Source organism: Trichoplusia ni, chromosome 2 (genome assembly GCF_003590095.1).
Source record: "Trichoplusia ni isolate ovarian cell line Hi5 chromosome 2, tn1, whole genome shotgun sequence".
Lineage (NCBI taxonomy): Eukaryota > Metazoa > Arthropoda > Insecta > Lepidoptera > Noctuidae > Trichoplusia > Trichoplusia ni.
In genome coordinates, this window is record NC_039479.1 from 155,262 (window position 1) to 172,521 (window position 17,260).

The 17,260-nt window shown below is 36.0% G+C and overlaps 1 protein-coding gene across 2 annotated transcripts in view; it reads left to right on the forward strand.

Moving 5' to 3' along the window:
• The window catches only part of LOC113501939 (protein prickle-like), a 123,197-nt gene that overhangs the window by 12,442 nt on the left and 93,495 nt on the right, over positions 1-17,260 (forward strand). The window contains exons 2-3 of one of the 2 annotated variants that reach the window (XM_026883269.1): positions 535-674; positions 2,421-3,230. In XM_026883269.1, the coding sequence (XP_026739070.1) occupies positions 637-674; positions 2,421-3,230 (848 nt within the window). In that variant the 5' untranslated portion in view covers positions 535-636. Of the gene's footprint in view, positions 1-176; positions 675-2,420; positions 3,231-17,260 lie in introns of those variants that run through there. The other variant, XM_026883277.1, reaches the window with a different exon arrangement.

Here is a 17,260-nt window from a genome sequence, read left to right on the forward strand (position 1 = left end):
ATTGTATCTTCGCTCCTATTAGTCGCAGCGTGATGGTTTATAGCCTAAAGCCTTCCTCGATGAATGGTCTATTCAACACAAAAATAATTTTTCAATTTGGACCAGTAGTTCCTGAGATTAGCACGTTCAAACAAACAAACAAACAAACTTCAGCTTTATATATTAGTATAGATAATATCCTAAATTATGTCATTTAACTAGCTGACTGGACGAACTTCGTACCTCTAAAAAGTCGATAATAACATTACTATACAGGCAAAAATACAAAATAAATCTATAAAGATAGGATAATATTTGAAGTTGGATTAAACTAAGTACACACAGTTTGCAAATTTGAATAAAATCGATAAAGTAGTTTCGAAGGAGTAAGGATGGAGTAAGGAGTAAGGATTAGGGAGTTCATGGTGGACAAACAACGTGACACGCATTTTATTTACATTAAGATTAGTTCTCACTTCCCTCCATCATCAAACTCGCTGCAAAATTAAGTTTCATTCAAATCTTCTCCCAAACTTTGACAGCACAAAACAAAAGACTAATTAAGCTAAAGACAATTACATATCACCTCCTAATACACACCTTTTTGCACGCCATAACAGTAAATTTCACACTCACGCAGAAAGAGAAAGTTCTAGAATGTGGAGCAATGGATATACCACGGGCGGTAACAATAGGTAATGATGATGAGCTGGTAATGACGGGTAACCCGGCAGTGACAGGGGAAGCTGATTGTGATCGTAATCGGATCAACAGTGACGGTGATACGATGATCGTTCGTGATACAATGATACGTGGAACCCAAGAGTCTTGCGTAGAGAATGATAATGAAAGTTCAAGTGGTGAAATTGAAAATTCGGTATCGTCAATAATCTGCAGAAAGATCACATTATTTAATGCCTATTTTTAAAACAAGTAATGTACCCAAAATCAAACTTATGAAGCTCTTGTTAAAGAGAGTTGTAACAATCTGCTCATTGATCTAGCCGAAGGTAAAGACTACTTACACACGTACTATTTATAGTGAATTTATATCTAGATGCAGTTATCAGATAAATCTTGCGGAGGTAGTCAGGTACAATAGCGATGATAATCTCGGAGCAGATTCCAGGGCAGGTAATGACGGCGCAGGAAGAAATGATGAAGGGCCTGGTACAGCACCGGCTGCGGCAATCAACCGAGATATATGAGGGTTAAATAACCGACTTGCCCCGAAAGTAGATATCGAAGAAATGGGAATAGATTTGTTAACTACACAAAGTTTAAGTAGAACTCAGTCAGAGATTCAGATACGTTATTAGAAATGGAAGGACAAGTCAGGTTCACATTCCGAAAGGTTGATTAATGACGCTAAAGTAATAAATAGATTAAACGATAGTTGGTATGTAGAGAATGCGATAGGTAATCTCAAACCAGTTGTTTCGGTTGTGGAAATCGTGTTACTTTCAACAATTATCTCAAAAAAGTCAGATCGACAATTCCGTTGCATTCCATCAGCTTCCGTTGACACGATTCTTGTTAATTATGCTTCATACATCTCGCGAGTGCCAGGGACCGGCTCCCTGTCTACATATGAGCGATCACTGAACATATTACATGAATAATTGATATCCTAGATAGCATTAAGTCAGTCATTCCCTTACAAACCCGAATACGTCACAAGTCTGGACGCAATGTGATTGATTCACTCACTGTTTGATTGAAGCATAAAACATTATATTTCATTAGAAACAGTTTGTTCATTATTAGTACCTGCACGGTCTGCGTATAGCGGTAACGATTAAATTGCACATCCAAGATCAACGCGATGCTGACGACATCGAAAATTATGGCTACATACTTCATGTATGTATCATATATCGTGGATAGCATAAAATTTAGCATAATAACGGAAACTATGTTTAAGTTCACTATTTAGTAAGTTACAAGAAAAATACAAAAATATTATTTCCTAACTATTAACTTTTATAGAATATTTCTTATTCAAATTCCACTGTAAGAAAGACCTCACGACTATTAAGACAATTTAATATAAATCTTTTGGTAAAAAGCCAGCACACAATAGAAGTGAGGTAACCGCAGGATTGAGTCAATTCCCGCGGAGCCTTGCGGGAACTAATGACAGCCTGTGAATGATGGCCGACGGAGGAGGTAGCGACGTGCGCCGGCCTCCCATACACACACTATATTTTATTTATTGTAGCCGTTACAATGCACATGAAAACAATGGCGCTTCAGATATATTCAAATATTTAATTTACTAATATTGAGTTGATTGATCCATTGATAATGAATATCGCACATTTTTATTTATGATAGAAGCTATAAAATATTAACCGTTTGTGTGCGTATATCATAATCACAACAACAGAACAGTTCCACGTCGTAACATTCTCATTCTCTTCAACGTAACATCTCCTCAGTGCCAAAATGTCCGCGACCGCGACACGACACGTGAAGTCGTCGAACTCGGCGAACATCTTGATGTGCAAACAATGGTGGAAAGTGTGCTGGATGTACGGCGACCAGGAGAAGTACTACAGACAGCTCTACGGGAAAAGGAAACTGAACAACCTCAACACAACCTTCCTGAACTTCGACGACACCGACACCAAACGACCCGGAGCACAAATAACAGAGCTTACAGACGATTTCTTTGAAGATAACAGTTCACAAATAGAACCCGCGCCAGACGAGCCAGACTCGCCGAGAGAAACATTCGGCGCTGAATCAGAACCCATCTACGGTTTTGATTACCAAACAACGTGGCAAAAAGACCAAAGAAGACAACCCATACAACAGAACTACGACGCCTACATGAACACGACAGATCTAGACAAAATATTAAACTCGAGTTTCAACGCAGATAGTATTAAGAGTATGTTAGAAAACGGTCTACCTCAGAGATCTAAAGTTATTGACGCGAAGGAGGAGATAGTGAGGCATGGGAACACTGTGGGGAAGAATTCTAGGACAGTTTGTCGAACAAAGAAAGGGGCTTTAGTTACTGAAGAAACTGAGATATCTACGGACGGGAGGACGCTGGCGAACCTGAAGTTCCAGCGGTCTACCGTGAGGACCGGGCCCAACAAGGTGAAGGAGGCACTGCAGCCACTGCGGGAGGACAGGGTCCTAGACGAGTGTTCCCGGAAGAAATGCATCGGGGACAAGCTGACCACCACCACCACCACGCTGGTGACCGTCACGCAGACTTCCACCACGTCGTGCAATGAGTAAGTTATGACATTTGTGCTTGTAACATGGTATTTATTTCAGCATCATACTTACTTATATCGTTGCCAAACATACACATACTTATGTGTGTACCTTTTTACATAGGATTGAGAATAAGAGCACATTTCAATAGTAAGTCCTGATACCGTTCAATCCGTCCCCTCTTATCTCTGCACTGGGCATCTCTATAACTGAACCCAATTCCATTAATTTTGCCAATTTTAGTGAATCAAAGGAATGTGGCACTTATTACTGGGGGGCCATAGTACTTAATCCCACGGCAAATTTGTCACCGCAAACCCCCGTACAGCACAGTTGGCGGCGCATGCGCAGCCGCATTACGGTCCCGGTAATGACGTTATTGGAACCCGCCATGATTGCGGTCTGTGGTCACGGAACATGCCAGCCGATGTGACTCTCTTCCAGCTTTCAAGGAATTATCCAAAACAAAACCCTAATAATTGCAACCGCTAGTAACACCGATTAAAGACAAACCGACTGACATGTACCCTCATGTAGGTTTTTACTTTTATGAACCTTGTGGTATCAATTTTTATAACTTAATTGCGATCGAACTCCTCACGTAACCGATAAATGTTAATAACAGCTTGCTCGATAAAAAATGCAATAAAATAAACGTTATAAAACTTCCTTTCAAATTGACCAGCAAAAAATTTAATATTTTTTTTATGAAGTCCACTCGCTTTATCTATATTCTTATCAACACAAAATTAACATAAAAATTGATACAAAAACTTGTCAAAGAATACATTACCCTTTCCCACTTCATATCACAAAGTAAAAGCTAATAAAAACGGCGCCATCTTGGAATTGACAGCCCGCCATAAAATGAATAAGCACGTAAAAAAGATAATTCTATTCAATAAAAGTGGAGATTGATATCGTAGGATTTATGGTGGCGCGAGAGCTATTTAAAACGGACAATGTAATCGGAGGGCCCTTAATACAGGACAATTTAACTGCACGTTACAGAGTAGTCGTGTAATCGCTGTAAAATGCCTTGAAATCTAATTTAGGATGCTCTTTACACCGCCTTTATGGTGATTGTTAGGGCTTCTACAGTTTTATTGTAATAATAATAATAATAATAATAATAATAATAATAATAATAATAGCAACTCCATAGTAGCCTGAAAATAATAGACCTAAAAAAAAGCTTATATATTATGCTGCAAAAGGCGGCCATATTAAACACATGCAGAATTGTAAGGAAATTCATGTCAGCAGACGAAAGTTAGTTAGATAAGTTAAATACACCACACGCTGCATTTACTTGGCAACAGCCCGTAAATGTGGTCTAACACCAGCTATAAGCTGTGAAGTAAAAATATTTCCCAAAAATAATAATAATATTTATTTATTTGCTTGAATGTAGGTTTACAATAAGTTGGTTACAAGTGTGTAGGATCCATGTACATTCGGCCATTAGTGCATGGCATGCAAAAACATTTTAGAGCAAGTGTTGAGAAACAGTGGCTATATCTTAATATAACAAAAACTTAATAATAAACTTACTAACTAAATAATATTAAAAACATTATATAAACCGGTGAAGTACGCTTGCAAAAGTACACAAATATTTATGTTACACAGTTATCTTGCAGAAAATCTGATACGGAGTAGTAGGATTTCTGTATCAGGAAATTAGTTAAATATTTTTTAAATAATCTTACAGGCTCTTCTTTTATATTATTTGGCAATTTGTTATAAATTACAGGTGCTATACCAATAAAATTTTTATTTAATAATGCGGTTTTATATGTACCTGTATGAAGCAGATATTTATATTGCGATCTTAAGCTGACTGATCTTTTCCTGGTTTCGTTTAATGTAGGAAATAAATGAGAGTTAATTTTAATAAATAAACATACTTCGAAAATATATATGCATGGGAAAGTCATTAAATTATACAATCTGAAAAAAGGTAGACAACTGTCCGATATTTTAATGTTGAAGATGGATCTTATACAGCGTTTTTGGGCTTTGAAGACTGCGTCCCTTTCGCTGCAGTTGCCCCAGAATATTACAGCAAATCTTAGTACAGAAGCTACTAACCCATGGTAGGCAATCAAAACAGTTTTCACATTTACTTTTTTAGACAGGTTAAATAGTACATAGGCAGATGAACTTAATTTCTGACATATGTGATCAGCATGTGTCTTCCATGTCAGTTGGCTGTCTATATGAATACCTAAAAATTTTGTTTTATTTACCATTTCAATAGATGTTCCTTTAAAATTAATATTTAGGGTATCAGGGAGTAATCTTTGATGAAAGTGCATTATTTTGGTCTTATTTATATTTATCAAAAGGTTGTTATTATTTAACCAGTTGATTATAGTTTTTAGTGTATTATTGATATCATCTTCATATGATTCTTTCTTTATACATTTTATTAGAGCTGTGCTATCGTCTGCAAATAGGATCATTGGATGGTTGACGTGACGTGGGAGGTCGTTGATGTACACCAAAAATAAAAGAGGTCCTAATACACTTCCCTGAGGTACACCGTATTTAATTATTCTGGAAGACGATTCGTATTTTTTTTCAAATTTGGAATTGCTACAAACATTTAAAATTTCAGTATATTGTTGACGACCACAAAGATATGACTGGATTAAACTAAGGACGTTGCCTCTGATACCATAGGCGTTAAGTTTTTTCAATAGTAAATCATGGCTCACCCGATCAAAGGCTTTAGACATATCCGTATATATTGAACATATAGGGATTTTTTTATCTACATTTATCATTACTTGTTTTATTAAATTAAAAATGGCCATATTAATACTTGTGTTTTTTCTAAAACCGTGTTGCTCTTCACAGAGTAAATTGTATTTTGTTAGAAAATTATAAATAGCTCTATATATTATTTTTTCAATAACTTTAGAGAAGATAGGAATAAGTGTTATTGGTCTATAATTAGTCATGTCTTTTCTACAGCCAGATTTGTATATTGGTTTAACTATAACTGATTTCAATTTTTTTGGGAAGATACCAGCTGTAATACTGCTATATGTTATGCTGTATTAATGGTTATGGAAGTCGGATTGTAAATGCTTTTGTTTTGTATAATTCTGTGAAGCGCTACTCACAACACTATGAAAGAAAAAATTATTAGCATGAGTTTTTACACCCTCAATTTAACTTTGTCTGCAAGTAGTTCATTAAATACCTAATACAATATATGTATTCCCTTTTACTTAGTTCAAATAGATAAATACGTTTCACTACGTAACATTCACATTAAAAACGTATTTAACAGTTACGACCTGAGTTACATACTTCACACGGTCTAAAACGGGAATTAAAAATTAACAGCTTTTAACTCGCTTTAAAGTTATTTAATCGTGCGTCCTGGCTGAGTACGCACCGCCTTTGCTTTAGCGCGCCAAAAAATTTAAAAACAAAATACAACACGGCGGAGGACAGGCGATGCTTATCTGTGGCTACCGTTTACGATCTGTGCCTTGTACCGACGACAACCAGTGATCGATGAGCCCTTTCCAAAGGGTTTTGTTTAAAACTTGCTACGGTCATGTATTTGTAATGTTTTTGATAACACTATCGCTGATTTTTAAGTTCATCGTAATTTGTTTTGACATCTTATTTGATCAATTAAGTTTTTGTCATACTTTTTATTCATATTTCGAATTTCAGACTCAATGCATTGAAAATTATTGAAATGATGGTTATTTTCAGTATGGTATTAATAATGTTTTCTCTAACATCTATCTGTATTCATTTTACATCCATGGCTGAACAAAATTCTATTCAATTTTAATGTTCTTTAATGCATTTAAATGTACTGACTCTAATAGTGATTATATTTAACTTGCCTCGAGCAATTATACTGATGCAAGTAATTTAAATAATCTAATCAACGTAGTAAAAGTTATTTATACTTTTTCTCCATAGGTGAGCAATTTTCTGTGCTTCATAACGGAAATTAAACTTATTTGATGAAACGCATATAACCCAACATAACGTTATTACAGTAATTAATGTGAAGGAGCGCGTCTGCTTAATGAAGCAACCCTGTTAGGCAACCTAGTCTTACATCAGAGTTTAACGTTAAACTTTAATACACCATCATAACTAAATCGATTAAAGTTGCAATTTTAATTAAAATTATATCAATAATGCAAAATTCCCTGTAACTTATTTGGCAGCTAATATTAAGCTAGTAATAAATCTCTCATTGAGTTGCTTGTTATATTTGCAAAAACAAAAAAAAAAACTAAAAAATTGTCCCTGTTAGCTTTATAGAACTTCAAAACATTAACGGATCACACACTAGATATTAGTGCTATTGTTTCAGGGCGTACTGATTTCAGCATTAGACAAACCCCCGCTATACTGGTATTAACTCGTCTCAACAGCATCCCTAATGAGTCACGAAGGCGTTCCATCTCCAGCAAGCTCATTAACCTCGACAATTACCTATTCATTACTGGCAGTACAGAAAATGAAGGAATCAAGTTTGTACGTCGAATACTAGAAAATAATACGCCTTGATAATTGTCGCGGCCGACCATGAATTATGTACGACTATGGGATAATTTGTGTCTCAATCGCAGCAAGATGAACAACTGGTTAAAGAAATGCCGATCTGCAAGGAAACTTGCTGGCTGATAACAAGTTCAGATAGTCATCTATATCTTTATGAAGAAAAAAATGTTTGTAAGTTCGTTGTTTGTGCTTCTCTGAACTGTTGGTCAAGTTGTTATAATATAATACTTAGGTAGGATCTTTTATAGATATCTGTCTAGGTTCCTCGTTGTCTTTGTACTCTTAACCTGAATGTTTGTAAAACACCCGCGTACAATGACTAAATTCCTAAGTTTGTCTCTTTTATAGCAATTAGTGTCCCTTAGTGTAGGTACCGCTTGACCTAGTCTCGTCCCTCGGTCTGTGTCGAAAGCTCGCAATGGGTAACAAACCTACATAGTAAGGTTCATGCCCCATTGAAGATGCACCGTTACCGCTCAGTACTTTAACAGTTTGCGAAATACTTGTGCCATTAAGAATTCTATGGACGACTGCATCTGTACAATTTATAACACTCTTTGAGCTAGCCAGTTAGGAGTGGAAAAAATCCAGAGAGTTTAAGCATTGGTTACAATTTCAAAAGTAAATATGATGATTCTTATGTACCTGCCTTGTTGAAACTAAACTAGTTTTGTAAGAAATTGTATCGTTATTAAATGATGTAACGGTTTACTCACGCGTATTTATCGGGGTAGCCCGACTAGTTTCGGACCCAACCGGAGTCCTTAATCATGAGCAGACGCGGCGGGATCGCGAGTCGAACTCGCGAACATCATTTAATAATGAATCAGTCTCACGATAGTTATTATAAAAATAAATTTTAAAAATTGTATCGTATTAAAATTACAAATTAATAAGTAATATTCTATTGGCTCTCATGCTGCGAGCTCTGATCATCCAAAGCCACATTTTTTTAAACGTATGTGAACCAAAACATCACGACGTTTACTTGAGTTACGTTATCATTATGCATGGAATGTCCTAGCTAACAGTAAAGCACATTAAAACCATTATAATTGTGTATAAATCAGTGTTCAGTGTCCGGCGCAGGCGCAGGCGGCGGGGGTCCGGCTGACCGCATCCGATACTGAGTTATCTTCGAAACCCATGAATACTAATCAGAGAATACGATTGAGGAATTTATGTTGTAGTAAATCTCGAACTGTCTCTTCTACCAACATCTAAAATTATTGAGTTCTTTAATTTTGAATTTAATTTTTTAACTACTTATCTAGAAGTATTTTACTCTGCGTGTGTTAAAATCATGTATCCTGGCATGCTGAAAACTATTTCATTTTAAACACTATTCCTTAGTTTCTGACAGACATTTATTAATTGACAACATGTCAAACTTCATGTCAATTTTCATAATTGTCTGGTTTGATTATAATTATTGATCGTGTCTCATTAGGTGTGACCAATCCGAGACACTTTTAGAGACCGATAACTTGCAATCTATTCACTGTTCTCTCACAATTTGTAATCGAGAATATTGCCTAATCGATATAGAAATACATCGGTTATAAATTACATGAGTGTTAAGTAACTTGAACACAATTGTCGTTATCAACGGAATGCAGTATTGGGATAGAGAAAACAACGTAGATAAAGTTCTAAACCCTGTTAATTTAAATCGAATAAAACTGAACTAATTAATTTAACGAATGAAACGGTTTCACATTATGTTTGCCAAATCCAGACAAATAAATACGAAAGTATCTCTCTGTCCGTCTGTTTCGCTTTCACGCCAAAACTACTGACGCGATTGTACCTAATGTTTTTTTTTTTACACAGGCAGAATATAGAGCCTGAGAAAAGGCATAGTCTACTTTTGAACTGGAAGAGGGTCTAATGGGGAGTCAAATTTATGTATTTTTTGGAAAATTTGACTTTAATGTGCTCATTGTTTTGTAGGTGTTTTCATTTAAATGGGGCATAATAGGGTGGAGGGTCAAGGCTACATTTTCTCTCGGCATTCCCGCGGAAACGAAACCACTGCGTGCTGTAAATTAAAATCCACGCGGACGGACACGCGGGCAACAGCTAGTTGACCCATATAAGTATCTACAAGAATACTTTTACAATATCTTGGTATTCAATCATAGCGAAGTGGATTAGCTCCGAGAAACTCGTCTAGACCCGTGGCGTCGCTTATCTCCGGCCAGAGATCACGGCGCGAGCAGAATATATCAATCAACAGTAATCAGACTTAATTATCGTTATGATTTAACTGTTTCGAGTTAACGTCTAAAGGATACTTATAAAGAACTTTCTCAAACGTTTTCTAGTAATTTATTTAAAGAAAGTCTAGTGTTTCTGTTGGAATCGGCTCTGTTATGCATGGGCATGACTCATCTTTTATTAGTCAAGTATTAATAACCTTGCTTTTGAAAAACTTTAAAACTTGACTATTCTAAGTAGATTTTCGAATCTATTGATTGCATTTTAAGAATGAAAGATTTTATGTTCTAGAAACCTAACTCTCCCTGAGTTAGGTGTCAAGAACATAAAATGCAAAAAAATATTTTATTGTTATCGACACTTAAAGATTTACCAAAGGCCTCAAGAGCTGTTAAATGTGGATATGAAACTGTTACAGGATACGCAGACGTAGACTAATAAAAATGGAATTGACTAATACCTTTTATAGATATTTCTCAATCACAATACAATATCCCAGAGCTGGTAACTAGTCATCAGCATCCGAATCTTTCAGCATAACAGTACACGATATCGTGCTGCGCCGCAATAAATCCGGCGTGCGCACGCGCATGATTTAGTGCTCCCTGCGCAGACCGCGGCCGGGAATTGGAAATCTGCCACGCTATGGCCATTAATTGATACACATAGATATAATAATTAATACCCGTCGTATTAACACGTTGGATTTTAATTGATTATGAATATAGAACGATTTTCGCGGGCTTCGAGTTTGATGCACGCGATCTGTGAGCCTAGGTTGTTCACTTTGATACAATTGTAGTGTAAAGCCAATTGAACGTTTCGGTTTTATGAATTGTCGACAATAATACCTAGTTTGATGGAAACTAGTGAAATGATTGTCACAAAGTTGGGGAGGGTGGTGGGCTGAATCAGGTAACGCACCACAGATATTTAAATCGATACTCCTTACTGATAATTTAAATAACATATTATCACTTACTCCTTCCCGATTTCACAATAACACGCCAGCTTACTCAGCTTCCAATATTTATTCTGTCATTGTTCTGCCATCTCTTTCTCTCTTACCGCAAGTTCTTGGGTAAGAAAGAGGTGGGTATGTCAAATTTCTCGGTAGCTTGATATGTTTGCTGTGCTCTTGACGTTGGCTTTGCTCATTTGCCGAGGCAGGCAGGTGGCGACGGGCGGGCATGGTAAGTGGCTTCTTACCATAACATGATGTAACGATATTACCGGTCGGATGCCCGCTTGACCGCTGCGCGCGTGGCATCCCTATTTCTGAGGCGTTCAGATGTAAATAGGTATAGATAGGCCTTAGTATGTTCCAGTAGGCATAATTGAGGCTATAATACTTTTATACACTTTTATACTTTTATTTTAAGACAGAAGTCATCGTTCTAATATGATCTACTGTGCCATTGTATTCCATTTAATGAAGGGTTTAAAAATCAAAGACACAATATTTCCACAGTTTGAATCTTTAGCTATCAGTAAAAACTTTTAGTCAATAAAATGTCTAGTGCACCACGTTCCGTGTCAGAAAGCCAGAAGTTATACTTCAAATTGTCAACAGGTGAAACCCAAGCCAGTGATTAATAATCATTTTTCCTGCGGAAGTATTTAAACTTCTTTAGACATAATTATAACTCGCTTTCCATTACCATAAGATTTTAATTATCAGATATAATATGACTATCATTTAGAAAGCTTTACAGTCTTGTAATGGACCTTACTACTGGGTTAAAGTAATATGAGTGCAGTGGAGGGAGCGGGACAGCGCTCTACTCGCTGTAGAGTGCCATCTCGCTTACACACAACCAACAATTTACAGATGTAGTTCGTGGTGAGGCCTCTGGACTCTGTTCGCTATCTGTACCCATTAATTAATACCATTTCACATCTAAGTTGCATATCTCTGCATCTAGCTAGGTATTCTAGATTGGGAGTCTATAAATAGGGGATAATTAGGTACCGTGTAGTGTCCGAGTGGCTGCCAGGCTCATTATCACGGCTAATGAGGACATAGCCTTTGTGGAGTGTGTGTGTCGAGGCTAAAGCGGAGAACTGGATAGTTTTAAGGAATCCTTTTCGTATATGTATTTATGTATACGGGTAATTGGAAGTCCGGAAAGTCGGCGAGTCGTACGTGAGATTTTGGAGGTATTTCACAAAATAATGTGTTCTTAGTAGAATAGATATCCAGTATAAACATTTTATCGAGATACTCTTTGCATAACACAGCTTAATTAGCAAAACATTGTTTGTAACATAAAATAACCGCATTTATTTTGAATTATGTAGAGCAACTAAAGCCTTGAACTTCCTATCCTAGTGATGTTGGGCTAAGCCTCACAACTGCTCATAATTACCCGAAACAAGAAGTCGATGGTTTATACGCTTTGATGCAGCTGTGAGACGACACACGAGGTGAAAAAAGGGGCGAGAACGCTGCATTACAATTTACCTACCTAGAATAGTTTTTCTTTCAGTATAGTTTAGGTACGTTTGTTTTGCTCTTACATAAATACACCAAAGAAAAGTCGTACATGAAGCATCACATCCGATATTCATTAATAGAAAAGACTTTTCACATTCTCGCCCAAATAACTCCAGTAAAGTTTCAAGTCTTCATGACAGAATGTAATCAACAAAGGTACTCATGAAGTACATTAATTAGAATGTCAATCGAAATTCGTTCAGTCGTTACGATCAATCAAAAACCTATTTGCTAACCGTGAGCGATACTCACGTTTACAACCAACCAATTTGCTTCTCTCACGCATGTTTAGGGCACGGAGATCAAATTTAACCATCAAGCAATCATTACCATCAACTACCAAGTGACTAGTATCATCATCATTCCCCTACCCTTATCGTAATTATTTTATTCGGGGTCGGCGCTAAATGTCTTCTTCTTCCATACCTTTCTATCGGCCGTCATCTCACAAGAAACACTCTTTACAGCCATATCGTCTTTCACACAATCCAGCCATCGTTTCTTTGGTCGTCCTCTTCCCCTATATCCATCCACATGACTAGTATATTTTACAATATTATTAGATACTTATTTTGCCAAGCAACACCAGTCTTAATCCAGATTTTTTATTAGAGGGTCCGCACAAAATATTCCTCCGTATGTTTCCACCCAAATTGGTTAGCGCTGTATCCCCGGGCGTCGCGCCGGCCACCATTACACATTCAGGTCAGTCCTGTGTTTATGTATGTCGGGCTACATATTAATATCATACATAATAATACACTGGCCACAATTTAAAAAGTCGACGTAGTAAGAACATTTATTTGGTTTCGGTTTGAGAAGTCGTGGTAGCCTCGAGGTATAGAGCTTTGCCTCCTACGCATAAGTAGGTATGCCGGATCAAAGCCACGCTACCTAATTTAAAATGTTTTTTTTCTAAATCATTAAAAGATTAATTTATTCTTGTAGTAATTCTTCCACTTAGCTTATTATCTGAAATGGATGCTCTTGTTGTTAGGTACCTATTGTAAATAAGGGTCCCGTAAACGCGAAAAAGTCAATAAGACTATACTACTACTAAGTCAATAACTATTTCGCATCTTTTAATTCAAACTGAATGTGAAGCTAGCATTAAATGTCAATGAAAAATAAATAAAATATACGCACGTAATTAAATCATCTATAAAAAGTAACCTCTGAATAACGATTACAAACCGTTTTTCTATTTTACGACAAAACTGATTAATTAAGTAATTAATAACGAAAGAGTTTAGATAATCACGTTTCAGCTGGTCTCGGTGATAAAGCGATGCATTAATCACCGCTACTCTCCGGTGATTAAGTTAAACAATTTAGTGAGATAACCATCTACAAGAAAATTAAAAACGGCGATGTACCGGGCTTTGCAGGGCCCGGCCTCTGGCAACAGGCTGCCATTAATTTGTGAACTGTTGATACCTGTTAGCAACTTTAGTTCAAAATGAGATAATTTTTCACATTGTAGTTACTTTGTTTCGAGTTTACAATAAAAGAGTAATGTTGTTTGAGGTTAGTGTTAAAATGTTAGTTAACTTTCAAGACTTTCTTGTCTCTGTTCCTTTCTATCACAAAAGCGATTATAGCTTTGCATTCGATTAAAATACACTTGACTTAAAATTTTCGTTTTTTTTAACAGCTTTCCACTTTCTTTGTTAAATTCTTTGATTAACTTTCAACTGGCTCGGGACAGAATAAACTTAAATGATTGTAAGCTCTGCAAGTCGTGGATCATAAAATAGTTTGGATACATAGAAAATTATTTAACAAAAATAAGCCAGACTCTCAAAATATAACCTGCTTCAACATCTTCAAGCCTCCAATTAGAAGTAGGCGGTACACAAACGTGCACATAATTATGTTCCGAGAAAACACTCTTATACGTAACTATGCAAAATAGCTCATTACCAATTTCCTGCGTTAATAAAACCGGCGGTGAATGTGTGAAATGCCCGGACAAAGTGAGACCCGCCATTTCACGAGTACCTTATTTACCATTCGTGACAATGGAATATATCGTGCTAAGATACCTGCTTAGTTGGGATTCATGGAGTGCCATTAGGTGTAAGACGGCGACATACAGAAACATTAGGTCCAACAAGTGTGTGATAGGCTTGCTCGATCGAATTCAAATTGAAATACATTTATAATCAGAAGGTACCATTTTCGAAAGCGAGATATGTGGAAAGGATGATGCGGTGTGTAGTGCGCCGTCGAGTTTTCACTGGATCCACAGTTGATGAAGAACCTATCTCTTTGGTATACCCATAAATTTCCTAGTTCACTGATATTGAAACGAAAATACGTAAGAAAGCGAAAAACCTGGCACGTTACTAATGCTTCATTGATGTTCTAGATTCAACAGGTAATAAATAAAGATAAGTTATACTATAAAACCACCGAAACGGGACCAAGAATTTCAAAAACCTATCCGTTAAATAGTTTTCATGATGATATTCGCTTATGCATAGTAACAAAGAATCTAGTAAAAAGACATTAAATTCTCGCATCTTCGGACTCTTGCCCGTAAGCATGAAGAACCACAAAATATCTGTCCGCTATTTTGTAGAAGCACGCGATCATCTATGACAGATAGTGGTGTTGGTAATAACGGAACGAGTTCCACGCGAGCCGCGACAAACTGGAACTGTTACAGAAACAGGGGCTTCTGTACCAGAATCTTAATTTTATTATTTACAACTAGATTTGCGTTAGGATGAAGATATTTTAACTGGTATGTAGAAATAGTTGAGCAAGCAATTTAATAACTTCCATACTTCCCGTTCATGTTATTTTTTTAGTCTCTAAAAGAAAATTAGGCCTTGTTAGAGCCAAATATTATCAACCACCGACTGTTTGCGAGCACACAATGAACCTCACTGTGAACAGGATTAACGATATTTTGATAGAAGCGAGCAAAAAAGGATACTTCATTTGTGGACTAGTCGAAATGCTATTTTATAATTGAAAATTATTATTACTAGGATGCCTCTACAAAATTCTTGGTCAATAGGCCAAGGAGAGTCTACTAAGACTAACGGCTAATATATGGATCTATTTTAAATACATACTTTTTTATATGTTAGAATAAATTTTACGACGTGTAGCTATTAAAAGTGGTAAACTAGTTTTATTGTAGCGTTTAAAGAAGAGCCCGCCCACTGTATATCTGGCGGCGGCTTGGCTCAGGATGCACCTGCTCATAGCTCAGGTAGCAACACTACGAGCTTTCTAAAACAACATTATTGGATTGTTTTGAACTAAATGGTGTAAGAATAACATTATTCATGTTTATTTAATTTAAAAGAAAAACGACTCCAACTTAATTTGAATGATTTTTTCAAGCCAGCCGTCGTGCCAGCAGCTCAATATTTTCTTAACACGATCCATTATCCATTTCATCAATTAAGGTAACGACTGCTATTTATGAACAAAACTGAGTTATAATTCTCACTTAAATATCAAATTGTGTAACTGTTAACTTGAAGGTAGAGACAAATAAATAAATATTTAGAAAGACACTTAAAACCAACCTAAAACTTTTATATGAAGTATACAATGTTTAGTCACAATCCTATCTCTGACCATTCAATCATTAGGTAAACTAGTTCGTTTACCAGAATTATACAAATGCTTACAATGTATTTATACACACACGGAGAGAGTTGAAAGCGCAACTTTCTATTATACACTTAGCTCGCAGAATCTGCAACTGAACTGAGCTTATAAATGCACGCCATAGGTGTAACACTAAGATTATCACTTGAGAGTTGTAATCCGTACATAAGTGGTTAGCAGTATTAAAATTACCAATTAATCATTCATTGATAGGCGAAATATATTGAAAATTGTTTTTTATTATCTATTACTAGCTGATGCTAGCGATTTCGTAAGTACCATGATACTTGCAAAGGTGTCGAAACGTCGGGAACTTAAATAAAAAATTAAACCGCGATAAAATCCGTAAAAGTAATTTCATTTCAATATCTTAATAATTTATAAGAAATTAATGTTAAAGTGATTTACTTAAGCGTATCTTTCAAATTGGAAGCCACGTAATTTATATAAATAAAGATAAGAATTGCAGTTATTAAAAAAGTCTGCTCCACTGGAGTCGATGCAATAGATGGTCCAAGGTAAGGAGAAATGTTCTAGTTGGCACGAACCGGTAGGAATCTTGTGCACGCCGAATTATTATTTCATTCAAAAATGATACATTATGTCGTAAAGTCAGTTCTTGATCTTGTAGATCAAAAACTTTCCACTGGATCAAAAGTAGCATGTCTCAGGCTAATATTTAGTAGTCTTAAGGGATATTATATTAGAGCACCGGTTATACTGTAAAATAATTACACACCGGTAAACTGTTATTATCCGTTATTTACTTGACATTTCCAAGTTTTATTAGTTGACTTAAAGTATCGTAACAGTTTTTAATAACCAATAATATGTATGGTGAAAAATAGATACAGACTACAATTGATCTAAATATGAATAATTAAATTTAATTAAAGAACTTTTCTACCTAAAATAACATTTAACAGTTAGAAAAGTTCGCAAAAAATATTTGTCTCATGATTACGTAAAGACTTTGACTCCTCAATCAATTTTGAAATTGTCATATTCACACAATATTGTTAATGCTCTCTTTTACCTAATATTACAAAAATTCCGTCATAAGGCGCCATCACTGCATCGCCCGTGACCGGCCTATTATAGAACTCAGGGGCTCTCAATCTGTTTTGACTTTTCCGCATTTACTAG